This window comes from Rhinopithecus roxellana, chromosome 17 (genome assembly GCF_007565055.1).
Source record: "Rhinopithecus roxellana isolate Shanxi Qingling chromosome 17, ASM756505v1, whole genome shotgun sequence".
Taxonomy (NCBI): Eukaryota; Metazoa; Chordata; class Mammalia; order Primates; family Cercopithecidae; genus Rhinopithecus; species Rhinopithecus roxellana.
In genome coordinates this window covers 36,163,139-36,184,789 of record NC_044565.1, presented here as the reverse complement: position 1 = coordinate 36,184,789, position 21,651 = coordinate 36,163,139, and the positions used below count along the sequence as shown (strand labels likewise).

Genomic DNA, 21,651 nt, shown 5'->3' with positions numbered 1-21,651 from the left:
TTAGCCTCATAAGGAGCTGAGATTACAGGCGCCCGCCACCACACCCAGCTAATTTTTGTATTTTTAGTAGAGATGGGGATTTACCACGTTGGCAGGCTGGTCTCGAACCCCTGACCTCAGGTGATCCGTCTGCCTTGCCTACCAAAGTGCAGGGATTACAGGCATGAGCCACTGCGCCAGGCCAAGGTCTCTGTTTTAATGGAGATTTTTGTTGTTGTTGTTGTTGTTGTTTCTTTTCTTTTCTTTTGGTGGTGGTGGTGGGGGGGGTGCTTTCCAGAAAAAAACGGAAAGCCTGCTAGACAAATTCTAAAAGAGCTGTAATGCTTTGTGAGTTGCCCAGGTTGGCCTCCAAGTCCTGGCCTCAAGTAATCCTCCACCTCAGTCTCTCAAAGTGCTAGGATTACAGGCATGAGCCACCACCACACCCTGGCCACTGTTTTAATGAGTCTTTGTTGTTGTTGTTGCTTGAGACAGTCTTGCTCTGTTGCCCAGGCTGTAGTGCAGTGACATGATCTCAGCTCATTGAGTCTCTGCCTCCTGAGTTCAAGTGATTCTCCTGCCTCAGCTTCCTGAGTAGCTGGGATTATAGGCACCTGCCACCGTGCCCGGCCAATTTTTGTATTTTTTTTTTTTCTTTTGAGGCGCAGTCTCGCTCTGTCGCCCAGGCTGGAGTGCAGTGGCCGGATCTCAGCTCACTGCAAGCTCCGCCTCCCGGGTTCACGCCATTCTCCTGCCTCAGCCTCCCGAGTAGCTGGGACTACAGGCGCCCGCCACCTCGCCCAGCTAGTTTTTTGTATTTTTAGTAGAGACGGGGTTTCACCGTGTTAGCCAGGATGGTCTCGATCTCCTGACCTAGTGATCCGCCCGTCTCGGCCTCCCAAAGTGCTGGGATTACAGGCTTGAGCCACCGCACCCGGTCAATTTTTGTATTTTTAGTAGAGATGTAATGTCACCATATTGGCCAGGCTGGTCTTGAACTCCTGATCTCAAGTGGTCCACCCACCTCAGCCTCCCAAAGTGCTAGGACTACAAGCATGAGCCATCACGCCTGGCCTGTCTTTTTTTTTTTTTTTTTTTTTTTTTTTTTTTTTTTTTTTTTTTTTTTTAGTTTCTGTCTGTACGTTTATTGTCTGTATCTGAAAAATCATCATATTGTTTGGTTTAGCTCTCAGCAGCCCGCTCCTGAGCTCTGAGGAAGCTTGCCTTCTTTTGAGCTACCCGATCCTTCTTCTGAGCGAGAGACATTTTGGGCCGGTTCCACCTCTTCTTTTTAACTTCTTTCTTGGGCTTCTTTTCATAGACTGGATTCTCTCGTATAGCAGCATGAGCTTTCTTATACATCTCCTCCATCATGTCTGGAGTTACACTGTTCTTTATGTATTGAGAGAACTGTTTCTTGTAAGCATCTTCATCTTCTTCCATTAAGTAGCGCATATAATCTGCAACATTCTGGCCCATGATGTGCTTCCGGTGTACTTCTGCATTAAATTCCTTGCTTTCAGAATCATAACCAGGGAATCGTTTGGTACTGTGAGGGATAGACAAGCCTCCATCCACAGCTCCCTTCAGGGCGCCAAAAACTTTATTGCCAGTGGTAGTTCTGGCAAGGCCTGCATCCAAATAGCAGGTAAAGGCACCTGGCTGACCATCAATGCTTTCCACATTGTATTCATCGCCAGTCACCTCCACTTGGCCTTCATAGATCTTGTCCATGCCAAACCTATTGAGAAGCCTGCGGGCCAGCAGCAGGCCAGTACAATATGCTGCAGCATAATTTGTCAGGCCAACCTTCACACCATATTTTGGCAGTTCGTGTGCATATGCTGCGCAGACTATCATATCCCCCTCTATACGGGCATAAGCAATCTGACAAATGATATCTCTGTTTGTTACACGAACTATCATCCTGTATTTGGGTGTGTTGTATTTATTTTTATCCTGTATCACCAAGCGTTTCCGAGCATAGTAATCAGTTTTACCCTCTCGTCGTCTTCTAAATTTCACTTGGTATCTCTTAAAGTAGGCCTTATTCTTAACAACTTTAACAAACCCCATCCTGCGGAACAGAGACCCGCGTCCGCAGCTCGACAGAGACCTGCAGGCCCAGCGGCGCTAGGGGTGGGGGGGAAAGGGCACGCCTGGCCTGTCTTAATGTTAATGCTGGTCAGTTGTGCCTCAGTTCCAACGGGATAATGAGGCATGTCCCTCCACCCATTCCCATCATGACCTGAATTAGTGTTTCAAGTCTTCTTTAGCATGCCTTTGGCCAAGAGGACGGGTTCATTCAGTTGGTTGGGGGACATAGAAATTTATTTTTTGGTTTACATCTGCTTTCTCCTAGATCAAGCAATAGCCAAATTGTATGCCCCCTTTGTTGACATTTGGCGTACTTTAAAAAGTATCTCCCATAGAATTCTGGGGTTTTTTGTTTTGTTTTGTTTTGTGACAGAGTCTTGCTCTGTCACCCAGGCTGGAGGGCAATGGCTCTATCTTGGCTCACTGCAAACTTCACCTCCTGGGTTCAAGCAATTCTCTTGCCTCAGCCTCCTGAGTAGCTGGGATTATAGTCGTGCACCACCACGCCTAGTTAATTTTTGTATTTTTAGTAGAGACAGGGTTTCACCATGTTAGCCAGGCTGGTCTCGAACTCCTGACCTCAAGTGGCCCAGCTGCCTCAGCCTCCCAAAATGCTAGGATTACAGGCGTAAGCCACCATGCTTGGCTGTATTCTGGTATTTGAACACTTGTGTTTGGAATATAACAGGAGACTTTCCCTGAATATCATTTTGTTATTCAGTTGCAAAAAGAAAGAAAGAATATATTTCCAAGGGAAATAATTGGAAATATAGTTATTAAAATTCGTCAGTATGCTGGTAAAAACAGAAACCATGGGAAGTGCTATGATTTGGATATTTGTCACCTTCAAAACTCGTTGAAATTGAATCCCAGTGTGGTATTATTAACAGGTAGGGCCTTTAGCAGGTGATTGGGTAATGAATTGGGGGGCTATCATGGGATTGGGACTGGTGGCTTTATAAGAAGAGGAAGAGAGGCCTGAGCTAGCACACTCACACTCCTTGCCATGTGATGTCCTGTGCTGCGTTGGGGCTCTCAAGAGAGAAGGCTGTCAACAGATGCACCCCCTCAGCCTTAGACTTCCCAGCCTCCAAAACTGTAAAATATAAATTTTGTTTCTTATAAGTAATCCAGTTTCAGGTATTCTTTTTTTTTTTTTTTTTTTTTTTTGAGATGGAGTCTTGCTCTGTCACCCAGGCTGGAGTGCAGTGGCGTGATCTTGGCTCACTGCAATCTCTGCCTCCTAGGTTCAAGCAATTTTCCTTATCAGCCTCCTGAGTAGCTGGGAATACAGGCACCCACCACCATGACTTGGCTAATTTTTTTTGTCTTTTTAGTAGAGATGGGGTTTCACCATGTTGACCAGGCTGGTCTCAAACTCCTGACCTCAAGTGATCCACCTGCCTTGGCCCCCCAAGGTGTGGAATTATAGGCATGAGCCACCACGCCCAGTCCAGTCTCAGGTATTCTGTTATAAACAACAAAAAATGGACTAAGCTATGTGAAAAGAAAAACTTCACCCAAATTAAATTTAAAAGAGTTTAATTGAGCAATGAATGATTCGTGAATCAAGCAGCCTCCAGAGCCAGAGTAAGCTCTGAGACTCCAGTGCAGCCACATGTTAGAAGAAGATTTATAGACAGAAAAAGGAAAGTGATGTACAGAAAACAGAAGTGAGGTATGGAAACAGCCAGATTGGTTACAGCTTGGCATTTGCCTTATTTGAACATGGTTCCAATAGTGGGCTACCTTTGATTGACCAAAACTTGGTGATTGGCACAGGTGGAGGCTATGGTGTGTTTACACCTCCAGTTGTTATAATTCACAATGTACAGAGAAACCTTTAGGCCAAACTTAAAACATGTAAGGAGGCAGCTTTCGTCTAAACTTGATTTACCAGACAGAGGAATGATGAGATCACCATCTGTTTATTCCTCCATTCACATACTCATTCATTCAGTCATTCATTTATTCAACAAATATTTATTTAGGCTATGAGGATTATGGAAGTGAAAAGGACAGACATAATCCCTGCTGTCATGCAGCTTACAGTCTAGTGAAAAAGACAGACATTAAATGACTAACTGTACCATGTGTTGTTTATTGGAATTGTGATAAGTGTTCTGAAAGAGGGAAACCCCATTTTACCTGAGGAGTTATTGGATTTAAGCAGTCTAAAGAATGAGTAGTAATTAATTAGGCAATTATGGGGGATGAATGAGATAAGTGAAAAGAGAAAAGAACCTAAAACAGTTCTTGAAGAACACCATTATTTAAGGAAGGGGAGAGAAGAAGCCCACACAGAATATTGAAAGGAGGAGCTGGGAGTTTGGAGGAAAATTAATATTAAGAAAAATTCTTGGCCAGCCACAGTGGCTCACCCCTGTAATCCCAGCACTTTGAGAGGCTGAGGTGGACAGATCACCAGGTCAGGAGTTTGAGACCAGCCTGGCCAACATGATGAAACCCCCATCTCTACTAAAAACATAAAAATTATCCGGGCGTGTTGACATATGCCTATAATCCCAGCTACTTGGGAGGCTGAGGCAGGAAGAATCGCTTGAACCGGGGAGGTGGAGGTTGCAGTGAGCTGAGATCATGCCACTGCGCTCCAGCCTGGGCAACAGAGCAAGACTCTGTCTCAAAAAAAAGAAAAAGAAAAGAAAAGAAAAATTATCTTTCTATTAAGAACAATTAACTAGGCCAGGTACGAGGGCTCATGCCTGTAGTACCACACTTTGGGAAGTCAAGGCGGGCAGATCATCTGAGGTCGGAGTTCGAGACCTGGACCTGCCATAGAGATGGCAAATCCCCCATCTCTATTAAAAATGCAAAAATTAGCCAGGTATGGTGGCACACGCCTCTCATCCCAGCTACTCAGGAGGCTGAGGCATGAGAATCGCTTGAACCAGGAGGCAGAGGTTGCTGTGAGCAGAGATCATGCCACTGCACTTCAGCCTCAGTGACAGAGTGAAATCCTATCTCTAAACATAATTTTTTATAAAAGAAAAAGTATTCAAAATTTGGAAATGAGGCCAAGAAGATGATTTTATATTTGTTCAATGTCATACTAAGGCATTGTTTAATAAGCTAACCCAAGGATGATTCAGTTTTCAAGGACAATATAACATTGTTTGACTTTGCTCTTTATTATTAATTAAGGGACGTGATCCATAAAATTACTTGCTAACATGTTAGATTGTGTTTGGTAGATATTTGAATAATTTCTTTCTAATAGAAATGGTAACATCAGTTGATGTGCCGATAAACTGGCTGGGAGAAGGAGGTCTGGCTGGCAAAATTCCTGAATATTTAAAAATCTTGTCTCAAGAGGTGGTGTGAGTTGGCTCCAGGATACCACTGGGTAACCTTAAAAGTTATTTATAGGCTGGGCGCGGTGGCTCAAGCCTGTAATCCCAGCACTTTGGGAGGCCGAGACGGGTGGATCACGAGGTCAGGAGATCGAGACCATCCTGGTCTACACGGTGAAACCCCGTCTCTACTAAAAAATACAAAAAACTAGCCGGGCGAGATGGCGGGCGCCTGTAGTCCCAGCTACTCGGGAGGCTGAGGCAGGAGAATGGCGTAAACCCGGGAGGCGGAGCTTGCAGTGAGCCGAGATCGCGCCACTGCACTCCAGCCTGGGCGGCAGAGTGAGACTCTGTCTCAAAAAAAAAAAAAAAACAAAAAAACAAAAAAAAAAAACCATGATGTTACCTGAGATTGGATAATTTATAAAGGAAAGAGGTTTAATTGACTCACAGTTCCACATGGCTGGGGAGGCCTCAGGAAACTTATAGTCATGGCAGAAGGAGAAGCAAGCATCTTTTTCACAAGGTGGCAGAGAGAGAGAGTGTGCAGGGGAAACCACCACTTTTAAAACCATCAGATTTTGTGAGAACTCACTCACTAACATGAGAACAGCATGGGGGAACCAACCCTATGATCCAATCACCTCCCACTAGGTCCCTCTCTGGACATGTGGGGATTATACTTTGAGATGAGATTTGGGTGGGGACACAGAGCCAAGCCATATCATTGAGGATGTGGAAAAACAGGAAACTTCTTGTACTGCTGATGAGAATGTAAACAGGGGTGCAGCTGCTTTGGAAAACAATCGGATGGTTCCTCAAATGATTAAACATAAAGGTACTGTATGGCCCAGCTACTCAACTCTTAAGCAGATACCCAAGAGAAAAGACAAGTCCACATAAAAACATGTACACAATTTTTTTTTTTTTTTTTTTTTTTTTTTGAGATGGAGCTTCACCTCACCCAGCTGAAGTGCAGTGGCACAATCTTGGCTTACCGCAAATTCTGCCTCCTGGGTTCAAGTCATTCTCCTGCCTCAGCCTCCTGAGTAGCTGGGATTACAGGCGCGCACCACCAGGCCTGGCTAATGTTTGTATTTTTAGTAGAGACGGGGTTTCAGCATGTTGGTCAGGCTGGTCTCGAACTCCTGACCTCGTGATCTGCCTACCTCAACCTCCCAAAGTGCTAGGATTACAGGCGTGAGCCACCGCTCCTGGCCAGAATAGGTTAATCTATAGAAACAGAAGTTTAATAGTTGCTCCAGGCTTGGAGTGGTGGGAAGATGTGGAGGGAAAAAGGCATGATAGCTATTGTAAAAGTTACTGGATTTCTTTGTGAAGTGGTGAAAATGATCTAAAATTAACTGTGGTGTGGGTGCATATATCTGTAAATACACTAAGTGCACTGTTGCATTGTATCCCCTAAATTGATGAATTACATGGTTTGTGAATTGTATCTCAATAAAACTGGTATTTTTTTGTTTGTTTATTTATTTTTGTTTTTGTTTTGAGATGGAGTCTCGCTCTGTCACCCAGGCTGGATTGCAGTGGCACAATCTCAGCTCACTGTAGCCTCCGCCTCCTGGGTTCAAGTGATCCTCCTTCCTCAGCCTCCCGAGTAGCTGGGATTACAGGTGCCTGCCACTGCACCTGGCTAATTTTTGTATTTTTGGTAGAGATGGGGTTTCACCATGTTGGCCAAGCTGGTCTTGAACTCCTGACCTCAAGTGATCCACCTGCCTGGGCCTCCCAGTGTGCTGGGATTACAGGCATGAGCCAGTCACCATGCTCTGCCAAAGTTGTTTTTTAAAAGAGAATGGCATGGTGATATGGTTTGGCTGTGTCCCCAGGCAAATCTCATCTTGAATTGTAGCTCCCATAATTCCCACGTGTTGTGGGTGGGACCTGGTGGGAGATAATTGAATCATGGGAGTGGTTTCCCCCATACTGTTCTTGTGGTAGTGAATAAGTCTCATGACATCCGATGGTTTTATAAGGGTTTCTCCTTTTGCTTGACTCTCATTCTCTCTTGCCTTCCCCCATGTAAGATGGGCCTTCTGCCTTCTGCCATGATTGTGAGGCCTCCCCAGCCATGTGGAACTGTGAGTCCATTAAATTTATTTTCCTTTATAAATTACCCAGTCTCAGGTATTTTTTTTATTAGCAGCATGGAAGAGACTAATACACACAGTTAATAGTGTCAAATGGTCAGAGAAATCAAATAGGAAAAGAACAGGGAAGTGAGAGGTGAAGGAGAGACAAGTTAGATGATGTTTTCAGGAAGTTTGGCTGTGAAAGAAGGGCCAGGGAGGTATTTAAGGTAGATGTAGTATCAATAATTATTTTTAAAATAGAAGATCACAGAATATGTCTAAAGGCCTCAGTAGAGAGGGAGAACTTGGAGAGAACAGAAGAGGGAGAATTATTGCTAGATGGGTCCCTGAGATGGTGGCAGCAGGGAAAATTCAGGACACAGGTGAAGAGTGTAACCTGTGACAGCATGGGGAGCACCTCTTCTGGTGAAGTGCTAATGGCTGGAGAAAGGCAGGCAGGTGAGGAAACAAATAGGTTTGCAGTTTGGGTCATAAAAAGCTGGGGAAGTCCCCTGATGGCGAATGTTCTTGCTGGGAATTAGATCTGACCCCTTGAGGGAGTGAGGAGAAATGTGGTAGACTCTGCGGATTGAGACAGGAGGAAAGTTTGAAATGATTGTTTTTGAGATTGGGGGAGTAGGCTGCAGTGTTGCAGGAAAGACTGTAGTTGGACCAACCTTATCGGATTCTCACTCAGAAGATCCAAAAAAAGTTTAATTTATTAATATATCTCCAATATAAACAGGAGAATGGCCAGGCATAGTGGCTCACACCTGTAATCCCAGTACTTTTGGAGGCTGAGGGAGGCAGATCACCTGAGGTCAGGAGCTCGAGATCAGCCTGGCCAACATGGCGAAATCCCATTAGCTGGGCATGGTGGCATGTGCCTATAATCCCAGCTACTAGGGAGGCTGAGGCAGGAGAATCGCTTGAACCCAGGAGGTGGAGGTTGCAGTGAGCCCATATTGCGCCACTGCACTCCAGCCTGGGCAAAAGAGCAAGACTCTGTCTCAAAATAAATAAGTGAATTTAAATAAATAAACAAACAGGAGAATAATGGATACCAGGAATAGGGTGGACTATTGGAGACACCTAGGAAAAAGTACCATTGGTTTGGAGACCTGGATTCTAGTTCCAGATAAACCATTGTATTCACTGTGTGATCCTGAGCAATCAACTCACCTCTTTGTATTTCAGTTTTTTTTCATTGCAATCGGATTTTTCAAACTTTTATTTTGCCATAATTTTAAATGTATAGAAAAATTGCAAAGATAGATGCAGAGGAAGTTTCATACATCCATACAATGGAATACTACACAGCAATGTAAGTGAAAAACTAGTATTATATGTGTCAATATGAATAAATCTCACAAACATCATGTTGAGCAAAGTTGCAGAAGGATACATATAGTATGATTTAATTTATATGACTATATAAATACATGAAAAGGATAAATATTTTTATTTTGTTTCTATAAGTACATGAGAATAATAAATACAAAATTTGGCATATGGCCGAGTGTGGTGGTTCATGCCTGTAATCTCAGCACTTTGTGGGGGCCGAGTCGGGCAGATAATGAGGTTAGGAGTTCGAGACCAGCCTGACCAACGTGGTGAAACCCTGTCTCTACTAAAAATACAAAAATTAGCCAGGCATGGGGGCAGACACCTGTAATCCCAGCTACTTGGGAACCTGAGGCAGGAGAATCGCTTGAACCCATAAGGCAGAGGTTGCGGTGAGCCAAGATCGCACCACTGCACTCCAGCCGGGGTGACAGAGTGACACTGTGCCTCCAAAAAAAAAAAAAAATTGGCATAGTGGGGCTTTCTGGAGGAAGGAAGGGGGATGGAATGGTGTATTCCTCTGTTCTTGCATTGCTATAAAGAACTACCTGAGGTTGAGTAATTTATAAAGAAAAGAGGTTTCATTGACTCACAATTTTGCAGGCTATATAGGACAAATGGCTGAAGAGGCCTCAGGAAACTGACAATTGTGGCAGAAGGTGAAGGGGAAGCAGACGTGTCTTACATGGCTGGAGAAGGAGGAAGGGCGGGGGGAGGTGCCAAACACTTTTAAACAACCAGATCTCATGAGAACTCACTATCCCGAGAACAGCAAGGGGAGATCTGCCCCCCTGATCCAATCATATCCCACCAGACCCCTCCTCCAACATTGGGGGTTACAATTCAACACGAGATTTGGGCTGGGACACAGAGCCAAATCATATCAAATGGGAAGGGCACACAGAAGCTTACAGCTGATGGGCATTGTTTTATTTCAGTCAGGTGGAGCATACCCAGGTGTTTCTGACATTAATTACAATCTATAAATAAATAAAATGTGGATCCATTATTTATGGATTTTTGTTTTGTTTTGTTTTGTTTTTGAGATAGTGTCTCGCTCTGTTGCCCAGGCTGGAGTGCAGTGGCACGATCTCGGCTCACTGCAAGCTCCACCTCCTGGGTTTACGCCATTCTCCTAAACTCAACCTCCCGAGTACCTGGGACTACAGCCACCCACCACCACGCCCCGCTAACTTTTTTGTATTTTGAGTAGAGACGGGGTTTCACCATGTTAGCTGGATGGTCTCTATCTCCTGACCTCGTGATCTGCCCACCTCGGCCTCCCAAAGTGCTGGGATTACAGGCATGAGCCACCGCACCCAGCCCCCATTATTTATGTATTGAAAGCCTCAAAATTGATTATGTCTTTTCATCTGATAATTCCATTTGAGTTTTTCCTAAGGAAACAATAAAAATATACACACATTTCTATCAATCTACCCTTGAATCAAAGAAAAAATTATATATATATATGTATATACACACAAATATTTGTATGTACTGATAGTTGTGGTGGCTTTATTTATAATAGTGAAAAAAGGTATAGACAACCTAAAAATTCAAGTTTAAGGGTTTAGTTAAATGTTTTATGTTCTATTCACATGAACAATAGATGAATACAACATAGCCACTAAAAATTTTGTGTTGGGAGAATATTTGGTGGCATGGGAAAGTGCTGACACTTACTGTAGGTTTTATCAAGGATAAATGTACTGTATGATTTGTTTTTTTTTTTTTAGATGGGATCGCACTCTGTTGCCCAAGCTCAGCTCATTGCAACCTCCACCTCCAAGGCAAAAGCAATCCTCCCACCTCACCCTCTTGAGTAGCTGGGACTACAGGGGCATGCCACCACACCTGGCTACTCTTTTTTGTAGAGATGGGGTTTCACCATTTTGCCCTGGTGGTCTCAAACTCCTGGCCTCAAGGGATTCACCCACCTCTGCCTCCCAAAGTGCTAGGATTACAGGCATGAGCCCCCGCACCTGTTTATGATTTCATTTACAAATGAAGATGGTGCTGGGTGAAATGGCTCACACCTGTAATCCCAGCATTTTGGGAGGCCAAGGTGGGCAGATCACGAAGTCAGGAGTTTGAGACCAGCCAGGCCAGCCTGTTGAAACCCCCATCTCTACTAAAGATACGAAAAATTAGCCAGGCATGGTAGCGCATGCCTGTAGTCCCAGCTACTCGGGAGGCGGAGGCAAGAGAATTGCTTGAACCCAGCAGGCAGAGGTTGCAGTGAGCCGAAATCCTGTCACTGCACTCCATCCTGGGTGACAGAGTGAGACTGCGTCTCAAAAAAAAAAAAAATGAAGATGATATATGGACATGGGGAATAAACACATGGTATACTGTGGTATATTCCTACAAACGAATGCAAAAATCATACAATCCAACTGTGAATACAATACAAAGCAGAAATTAGAATCAATGAATTTGGTCTGCAATCCCAGCACTTTGGAAGGCCAATTTGGGTCGATCGCTTGAGGCCAGGAGTTGAGACCAGCCTGGCCAACATGGCAAAACCCCATCTCTACTAAAAATACAAAGTTAGCCGAGTGTGGTGTTGCATGACCGTAATCCCAGCTACTCAAAAGGCACAAGAATCACTTGAACCTGGGAAGTTGCAGTGAGCGAGATCGTGCCACTGCACTCCAGCCTGGGAAATGGAGCTAGACCTTGTCTCCAAAAAAAAAAAAGAAAGGAAAAAAAAAGAGAAAGAAATGAATTTGCCCTCATGTATCACTTGCTAGAGCTTAAAACTATAAGTTGAACAAAAAGTGCTACAAAATAATACATTCCACATAAAGCCATTTATGTAAAAATTAAAAACATACAAAATGGTACCACATCTTGATTATGGATATGCAAAACATTTAGTACCTAGCACATAATAAGTGTGTGTAGCATTCTGTATTTTCCAAGATTGCCATGGTAGGATTTTTCATTGTACATCATCTTCTTACAATGGGACTTTTTTTTCCTTTTTTGGAGGCTTGTTTACTTGTTTATTTATTTATTTACTTTTGGAGTGCATTGGCACAATTTCGGCTCACAACAACCTCTGTCTCCGGGGTTCGAGTGATTCTCCTGCCTCAGCCTCCCAAGTAGCTAGAAGTACAGACACATGACACCACACCCGGCTAATTTTTTTGTGTTTTTAGTAGGGACGCGGTTTCACCATGTTGGCCAGGCTGTTCCTGAACTCCTGACCTCAGGTGATCCGCCCACCTTGGCTTCCCAAAGTGTTGGGTTTACAGGCGTGAGCCACCTCACCCAGCCAATGGTTTATTTTGCATTGCTGCATCAAAAAAAAAAAAAAAAGTTGGCTCAAGGTAAATATATTTTAAATAGTTTTGTTAGAAGAAATTAGGACAGGCTTGCATTTTGTAAAACTCCATCTCAAGTCTTAAATGTAGCGTAAGACAGATTGCCCCAAGTCTCAGGAGGCAAGCTACTTTTCCTATCCAGTAATTTTTATTAATTTTAATTGACCCTCCAGTTAAGGTGGGAGTTAAACGAGAGAAGTCTAGATAGTTAATGTAGTGCATGGGTTGTCAAAACTGATGAGCATATAAATTCACTGCTCTTGAGACATCTGGCACCTGGCTAATATGGAGCCAGGCGCACCTGTTTCCCAAGACGGAACTCCATGGACAATGCATCTAGTCAGGCTGGCAAGAACAGGAATGCATTTCACGCAAGAACATGCATTTGGGGCTTAATGAGGCACACAGGATTATTATTTATAACACAATCAACATACGCAATTTATGAAGTGATTAAATCTTGTCCCAGAAGAGCTCACATGGATCCAAGCCATGACGACCCAATTATTTAGGAGGTTTTTTTTTTTTCTTTTCTGTTATAATTTACTCTCCTGGGACCAAAGAGGGATTTGAATAACTCTGAGATAAAATTCAAGGCCATAATGGCCCTTGTTTTCCTTCAAATTAAATGGCCGCAAAAAATAAGAACTCAGTTTAAAAAAAAAAAAAAAAACTTAAAAATAACCTCACCTAAGTCCCCAGATGGAACCATGCAGATTTTGGTCTCTGGGTTGTCATCTTTAGTATTTTCCAATCCCGCCCTTCCTCAGGACCTCACATTTTATAGTTGTTATGCTTTTGAAAGTATTTTCAGTTACTGCGCAAGATCTTTCTAAACCCTTTGAGGTGGGCAATGTAGTTACTATATCTACTTTTTGTGGTGATAATAAAGACACTGGGCTTGGGCACCCCACCAGTCTAATGAGACATGAACCAATTAGAAGTGATGGCAGCAGTGAACTCTTCATAAAGCCAGAGCAGAGCCTGCAGTGAAAACTGGCCCTGGCCATTTGTGAGAGGAGGAAATGGATGGTCAGGAAAGCTATGCCTGCAGTCACATGGTCAATATTTTCTACTTCAAGGTAGTAGGACTGTCAGGCTGCCTGACTTCCAATCTGAAACGCCTCCACCCATCATACTTTCCACCACCAGTTAATTTTTTCTTTTTCTTTTTTCTTTTTTTTTTTTTTTTTTTTTTGAGATGGAGTCTTGCTCTGTCACCCGGGTTGGAGTGCAGTGGTGCAATCTCGGTTCACTGCAATCTCTGCCTCCCGGGTTCACGCCATTCTCCTGCCTCGGCCTCCTGAGTAGCTGGGACTACAGGTGCCCGCCACCACGCCCAGCTAAGTTTTCTTATTTTTAGTAGAGATGGGGTTTCAATGTGTTAGCTAGGATGGTCTCGATCTCCTGACCTTGTGATTTGCCTGCCTCAGCCTCCCAAAGTGCTGGGATTACAGGGGTGAGCCACTGCGCCCAGCCAATTTTTTCTTTTTTTTGAGATGGAGTCTCACTCTAACACCCAGGCTGGAGTGCGGTGGCGTGATCTTGGTTCACTGCAACCTCCGCCTCCTGGGTTCAAGTGATTCTCCCACCTCAGCCTCCCAAGTAGCTGGGATTATTACAGGCACCCACGACCACACCCAACTAATTTTTATATTTTTAGTACAGACGAGGTTTCAACCACGTTGGCCAGGCTGGTCTTGAACTCCTGACTTCAGGTGATCTGCCCGCCCCAGCCTCCCAAAGTGCTGGGATTACAGTTGTGAACCACTGCATTCAGCCCCTACCACTTTAAAATTAATGATAGAACTCCAAAATGAGTAGTGCAGATGGTATATGTGCCCCTCATATCACTACACCAGAAAGAAAGGGAGAAAAAAATAAGGAAAGAAGAAAAAAGGAGGGAAGGAAGTAAAGAAGGGAGGGAGGGAGGGAGGGCGGAAGGAAGGAAGGAAGGAAGGAAGGAAGGAAGGAAGGAAGGAAGGAAGGAAGGAAGGAAGGAAGGAACTATTGGAGCCCTATTACCAGCTGAACTGAACACCTCTATGAGAACTGGAAATTTAGCTTCATTTTGATCAACTCTTTTCTTTCTCTTTCTCTTTCTCTTTCTTCCTTTCTTCCTTTCTTTTTGACAGGCTCTCACCCATGCTGGAGTGCAGTTATGTGTAATAACTCTGCATTTTTGTTTTGTTTTGTTTTGTTTTGGTTTGATTTGGTTTTGAGACAGTGTCTCACTCTGTCGCCCAGCAGGCTGGATGCTTGGTTCACTGAAGCCTTGATCTCCTGAGCTCAAGCCATCCTCTTGCCTCAGTCTCCTGAGTAGTTGGGACTACAGGCACGGGTCACCATGCCCAGCTTTTATTTTATTTTATTTTATTTTATTTTATTTATTTTTGAGACAGAGTTTCTCTCTTGTTGCCCAGGCTGAAATGCAATGGCATGATCTCGGCTCACTGTAACCTCCACCTCCTGGGTTCAAGCGATTCTCCTGCCTCAGCCTTCCGAGTAACTGGGATTACAGGCACGTGCCACTACACCCTGCTAATTTTGTATTTTTAGTAGAGATGGGATTTATCCCTGTTGGTCGGGTTGGTCTTGAACTCCCAACCTCAGGTGATCCGCCCACCTTGGTCTCCCAAAGTGCTGGGATTACAGGCATGAGCCACCATGCCTAGCCTCTTTTTTTATTTTTTATTTTTAGTAGAGACAAGGTCTCACTATGTTGCCCAGGCTGGTCTTGAACGCTTGAGCTCAAGCAGTCCTCCCACTTTGTCCCAAAGTGCTGGGATTACAGCCTTGAGCTGCCATACCCAGCTATCATCTTTTTTCAAATACCAATTCTTTCTGGGTTAATTATATGTATTTGATATACTTTGTTCATTTAATTAGGGTTTCTCAACAGTGCCACCACTAACATTTTGGGCTGAATAATTCTTTCATGTGGGGGCTGTTCTGTGCATTGTAGGATGTTTAGCAGTATCCTGGCCTCTATTCACTAGATGCTAGTCACACTCCCCTAGTTGTGACAACCAAAACTGTCTCTAGACATTGCCAAATGCTTCAGACAGTTCTCCAGTTGAAAAACACTGTTTTAGTGGGTTTTTTCTAAACATATTTCCAAACTCAATTCAGTTTTTATCTGAAGGTCGAAAGCTACAACTCAGAACTGGAATTAATATAGAAAGGAAAAGACAAGATTTTTTCATTAAGGGAACACTGTAATTTTTTTTTTTTTTTTTTTTTTTAATTTTTAGTAGAGATGGCAGGGGCATCTCACTATGTTGCTCAGGTTGGTCTCGAACTCCTGTGCTCAAGTGATCCTCCCCCTTTAGCTTCCCAAAGTGCTGGGAGTACAGGCATGGGATTACATGATATGCCTGGCCTGGGAACACTACAATTTGATCAAAATTGTCCCTCTTGCCCATGTTCTGGCCACATTGAAATGCAAATAGAATTATTAAATCAGGCAGGCAGCCAAGAGCAATCTTTGAACTGTATGATGCATAGACCTAATAACAGGCTTGCATTCTTCTACTCACTTATGATATATAGAATGCTATTTCTTCATATTTTTCTAACACGTTCAATAATTTCTGTTTCTTTTAGATTTATAATACCTTTAATGTTTTCTTAATTATAAAAACTCCACATTATCTTGGGAAATTTACTTGAATTCTTTTTAATTTCCTCATACGAAAGTTATTTTCAAGGTTGGGTGTGGTGGCTCACGCCTATAATCCCAGCACTTTGGGAGGCCAAGGCGGATGGATCACCTGAGGTCAGGAGTTCTAGACCAGCCTGGCCAACATGGTGAAATCCCCTTTCTACAAAAGTACAAAACAAAACAAAAAAATTAGATGGTGGGTGCCTGTAATCTCAGCTACTCGGGAGGCTGACGGGGAAGAATCACTTGAACTTGGGAGGTAGAGGCTGGAGTGAGCAGAGATCGCCCCATTGCACTCCAGCCTGGGTGACAGAGTGAGACTCCGTGTAAAAAAAAGAAAAAAAAAGGTATTTTCAAAGTACTTTGAGATGACTGAAAAGTCCTCCATGGGTCAAAAATGTACCTTTCAGCACTATTCACAGTAGCCAAAAGGTGAGCTCAACCTAAATGTCCATCAATGAATGAATGGATAAAGAAAATGTGGTACATATAAATACAATGGAATATTATTCAACCTTAAAAAGGAATGAAATTGTGATAGATGCTGCAACATGGACAAACCCTGCAGATATTATGCTAAGTGAGGTAAGCCAGTCACAATAAAACAAATATTGTATGATTCCACTTATATGAGGTACCAGATTAGTCAAATTCATAGAAACTAAAGTAGAATGGTCATTACAGGGCCTAGAGGGAGGAGGGAATGAAGAGTTATCTTTGTTGTTGCTGTTGTTTGATACGGAGTCCTGCTCTGTGGCCTAGGCTGGGGTGCAGTGGCTCAATCTCGGCTCACTGCGAACTCCACCTCCCAGGTTCAAGCGATTTTCCTGCCTCAGCCTCCCAAGTAGCTGGGATAATAGGCACCTGCCACCACGCTTGGCTAATTTTTGTATTTTTAGTACAGACGGGGTTTCACCATGTTGGCCAGGCTGGTCTCAAACTCCTGGCCTCAAGTGATCAGCCCACTTCGGCCTCCCAAAGTGCTGGGATTACAGGCATGAGCCACCGCGCCCAGTCTGGGGAGTTATCTTTTAATGGGTATAGAGTTTCTCTTTGGGATGATGGAAAAGTTCTAGCAATGGATAGTAGTGATGGTTTGTACAACAATAGGAATGTACTTAATGCCACAGAACTGTATACTTACTAGTTAAAATGATAAATTTACGTTATATGTATCTTACCACAATAAAAAAATCAAATCAAACATTCAGCAATATACACTGCACACTAAACATGCAACCTTAATATTTCATTCACCAAAAGCTCTTTTCTGTGTGATATGCGTGGACGCACTCACTGTTCTTAGACTTTAGTCTAATATGTTTCCAAATGCCCTGTTGGACTGCACCATAGTCAATCCAGTGATTTCTGTCCAATGGCTTAGGTAAGTCATTCCCACGGGAACTCACTGAGCTCATTCTGACATTCAGAAGAAATTGGCCTTCTTTATTCTTTTTTTCTGAGTCCCAACCTTGAATTTAGTTCATTAACCTCAAAAATCATTCAGATCATTAGGAGCTGAGAATTCATATTGTTTCTCTCATCGACTGGGAAAGCAAAGTACAAGCAGCACCCCATTTCTTTCCTTTGCACAAAATCTTATTAATAAACATTTGACACTACGTCTGTGAAATTGACTTGTTCTGTTGGTAACATAAAAAATTGAGTGTGTCTCTAGTAGAGTGCAGTGTGCATAAAATTATTCTCTATACTACTCAAAGTCGCAAAAGAGTTGTCACTCGAGTCATGTGGGATGAAGTGCAGTCAACATTTAAACGCATATAAGTCAGGGCATTTGTTGTCTGGTTGCTATAGACAGCATAGACACCCTTTTTCTACCATGAACCCCTACACCCAAGTCAGTATCAGTTAACATATATGGATTCATACGTAAGAGAGTTTTTATTTTGAAACTGAGAATGTGGAGAGAAAGTCATTCCCACAGGAACTCACTGAGGTCGTTCAGAGAAGGGGAGAACCTGAAGTTAAAGAACTGGAGAATGGAAGGAGAGCAAAAGGATCCTACCTCCTTCCTTGGACTGGTTTTGAGTTCACTTGCGAGGGTTAGAGGCAGACGTTGATGGAATTATTAAAGAGGGTCTTTTTTTTTTTTTTTTTTTTTTTTTTTTTGAGACGGAGTCTCGCTCTGTCGCCCGGGCTGGAGTGCAGTGGCCGGTTCTCAGCTCACTGCAAGCTCCGCCTCCCGGGTTTACGCCATTCTCCTGCCTCAGCCTCCCGAGTAGCTGGGACTACAGGCGCCTGCCACCTCGCCCGGCTATAAAGAGGGTCTTTGAGAGACCTGTCAATAACAGAGAAGGAAGAGGAAGAGGCCCTTTTCTCCCACTTCTGTTTGTCGCAGCACTGTTCTTGGACTCTGAGACCTGGAAGCATTAAGCGTACCCAGAGACCACAGCTTGAGGGTAGGGAATCAAAGTGTAGCACCATGAGGCCCCAGACAGCAACTGTGGATGAAGAGGATCCAAATCTAGAGAAGATGCAGGTGGGCGGCAGGGGCAGGGCACTAGGAAGCACCCCTTTGGCTATTCCAAATAGTAATGCAGGGTCACTGTGGAGGGAAGGGGGAGAGAACCTCTTATTTTTTATGTTTTTAACCTTTTATTTTAAAAAAATTTTGTAGACAGGATCTTGATATGTTGACCAGCCTGGTCTCAAACTCCTGGCCTCAACGGATCCTCCTGCCTCAGTCTCCCAAAGTATTTGGATTACAGACATGAACCACTGCGCCCAGTCTGACAGTCTCTTTATGAGTACAGCAATTCACAAAAGCCAGTAGATACTGAATTACACACAGATTGTTTTATTTAACCCTTATAATAATATCCTGTGAAGGTGGTATTATTATTATTATTATTATTATTATTATTACTTCCACTTTACAAATGAGGAAAATGAGCCTCAGAAAGGTTAAGTAACTTTCCCTTGGACACGTGGCTCCCAAGAGGCAGGGCTGAGATTAGAACCAAAGTATATTTGACACTAAGACCTACGTTCTTAACTGCTGTACTTTACTGCTTCCTAATGTAGAAAACGAGGACAGGACAGGCACCACGGCTCACACCTGTAACCCCAGCACTTTAGGAGGCCGAGGTGGGCAGATGATTTGAGGTCAGGAGTTCAAGACCAGCCTGGCCAACATGGTAAAACCCCATCTCTACTGAAAATACAAAAATTAGCCAGGCATAGTGACGTGTGCCTATAATCCCAGCTACACAGGAGGCTGAGGCAGGAGAATCGTTTGAACCCAGGAGACAGAGGTTGCAGTGAGCCGAGATTGCACCATTGCACTCTAGCCTGGGTGACAGAGCAAGATTCCATCTCAAAAAAAAAAAAAAAAAAAGGAAAACAAGGACAGGTTTGGAATGTCGGAATTCCAAATGCTTTTAGTTGCTCCATTTTATGCATTAACTATTACTTTATAAAACACTGCTAAGAAAGCTGCAGGTCTTAAAATATGTGCATAGTTTTGTCATCTTCCTACTAAATGCCATAGAAAAAGACTTGTAGTCTTTCTTATAAGTTCATACATTCAATATAAGTATGTGACTTTCTTTTGTATCCTACAATAGAACTTAAAAAATGCTCAGCATTGGCCAGACACGGTGGCTCATGCCTGTAATCCCAGCACTTTGGGAGGCTGAGGCGGGTGGATCACGAGGTCAGGAGGTTGAGACCACCCTGGCTAACATGGTGAAACCCTGTCTCTACTAAAAATACAAAAAAATTAGCCGGGCGTGGTGGCGGGCACCTGTAGTCCCAGCTGCTCAGGAGGCTGAGGAAGGAGAATGGCGTGAACCCGGGAGGTGGAGCTTGCAGTGAGCTCAGATCGCACCACTGCACTCCAACCTGGGCGACAGAGCAAGACCCCATCTCAAAAAAAAAAAAAAAAAAAAAAAAAAAAAAGCTCATCATTAAAGTGGGAACCAACAACTTATCCCACGCCATTTTCAGATAATGTTGTTTAAAGATAAATGCCCTCTAAAGCAGCAGGCTCCAACATTCTTGGCACCAGGGACCAGTTTCGTGGAAGGCAATTTTTTCATGGACCAGAATGGGGGGTGGATTGTTTTGGGATGATTCGAGTACATTACATGTATTGTGTACTTTATTTCTGCTATTATTAATATTACATTGTAATGCATAATGAATAATCATACAATTCACCATAACGTAGAATCAGTGGGAGCCCTGAGCTTGTTTTCCTGCAACTAGACAGTCCCATATGGAGGTGACGGGAGACAGTGACAGATCATCAGGCATTAGATTCTCATAAGGAACATGCAGTCTAGATCCCTTGTGTGCACAGTTCACAATAGGGTTCATGCTCCTGTGAGAATCTAATACCACCACTAATCTGACGGGAGGCAGAGCTCAGGTGGTAATGCCAGTCATGGGGAGGGAGTGTAAATACAGATGAAGCTTTGCTTGCTTGCCCGCCACTCATCGCCTGCTGTGCAGGCCAGTTCTTAACAGGCCACGGACCAGTACCAGTCCATAACCTGAGGGTTGGCGACCCCTGCTCCAAAGTATAATTGTGAAAAAATTCAAGAGTATTTTCATTCACCTCTCACTTTCTTTATCACCTGGAAGTGTATATAATTCACACACCAGTTTGTCTAAAAAGTCTGAATGCAAACTTCCTGAGATGAGGGGCCTATTTTACTCTCCGTTGTATCTCTGGAGCCCAGAACTGTGCCTCCAGTAGAGTAGATGCTCAATACATACTTGCTGAAGGAAGAAATGAGTGAGTGAATGTATCCAGACTATGTGAGGAAAAGGGGAGGTAGTGTTTTGGACACACACAATGAATGGAACTATTAAGCCTATCTGGCCTCTTGGGAGTTATAGTCACTACCTCTGGTGCCTGGCCTGTGCTTTCGTGCAAATTCCTGGTCCAGGTGGCCCAGCTAATTATCATAGCTGCCTTAGGTCCCGGCATCTTGTATTTTGAAGCCTAGCCTGTGGAAGAGTTCTCCTTGAGTCAGAAACCCACTGTGGGGCCAATAAATATGCTCCCCTCTCTACTCCTCACAAAAGTCCTGAATGGAGGACCATGGAGGAGGATCAGTTTCAGCTATGAGGGGTTATCAAGTAAGACAGATACCATGGCCCACATGTCCTCTACTTTACTCATTAAACTGAGGTCCCTGGACCAGCAGCGTCAGCATCACTTGGGAGCTTATTAGAAATGCAGACTCTCAGGCCTACCCAAGACCTGTTGAATCAGAATCTGCATACTAACACAATCCCCAGGTGATTTCTAGGAACATGAAAGTTTGTGAACCCCTGTTATACAATAACACTCTTGCAAATTTCTGCCAGACACCAGGTAGCTTTTTGGTATTACCTTTTACCTTGGTAGTATATTTTTAGGCTCTTATTTTGCCTCTTTTTTAATTCTTATTTTTATTATTCATTCGTTTTTGTTTTGGAGACAGAATCTCACTCTGTCGTCCAGGCAGGAGTGCAGTGGCACAATCTCAGCTAACTGCAACCTCTGCTTCCTGGAGTCTTGCTCTGTTGCCCAGGCTGGAGTACAGTGGCACAATCTCAGCTTGCTGCAACCTCCACCTCCCCAGTTCAAGCAATTCTCCTCCCTCAGCCTCCCGAGTAGCAAGGATTACAGGCGCCCACCACCATGCCTGGTTAATTTTTGTATTTTTAGTAGAGATGGGGTTTCACCACGTTGGTCAGGCTGGTCTCGAACTCCAAACCTCAGGTGATCCACCTGCCTTGGCCTCCCAAAGTGCTGGAATTACAGGCATGAGCCACCGTGCCTGGCCCATAATCCTTTTTTTTTTTTTTTTGAGACA

The 21,651-nt window shown here is 43.7% G+C and overlaps 1 protein-coding gene and 1 non-coding gene across 2 annotated transcripts; both read right to left on the bottom strand.

The window, feature by feature from the left end:
• Positions 1–264: 264 nt before the first annotated feature.
• On the bottom strand, positions 265–326 carry LOC115894421. Its single transcript, XR_004054541.1, has one exon. It is a non-coding gene; the product is annotated as a U7 small nuclear RNA (small nuclear RNA).
• A 732-nt stretch (positions 327–1,058) lies between these two features.
• Positions 1,059–2,132, bottom strand: LOC115894282 (60S ribosomal protein L5). The gene has a single exon (XM_030921283.1). It carries the CDS (start codon positions 2,053–2,055, stop codon positions 1,162–1,164), a length of 894 nt encoding a protein of 297 aa, XP_030777143.1. The 5' UTR covers positions 2,056–2,132; the 3' UTR covers positions 1,059–1,161.
• Positions 2,133–21,651: the final 19,519 nt, after the last annotated feature.

What these genes read in the sequence shown, in the direction of transcription:
- LOC115894282 (XM_030921283.1), bottom strand. Translation starts at nt 2,055, where the DNA reads ATGGGGTTTGTTAAAGTTGTTAAGAATAAGGCCTACTTTAAGAGATAC.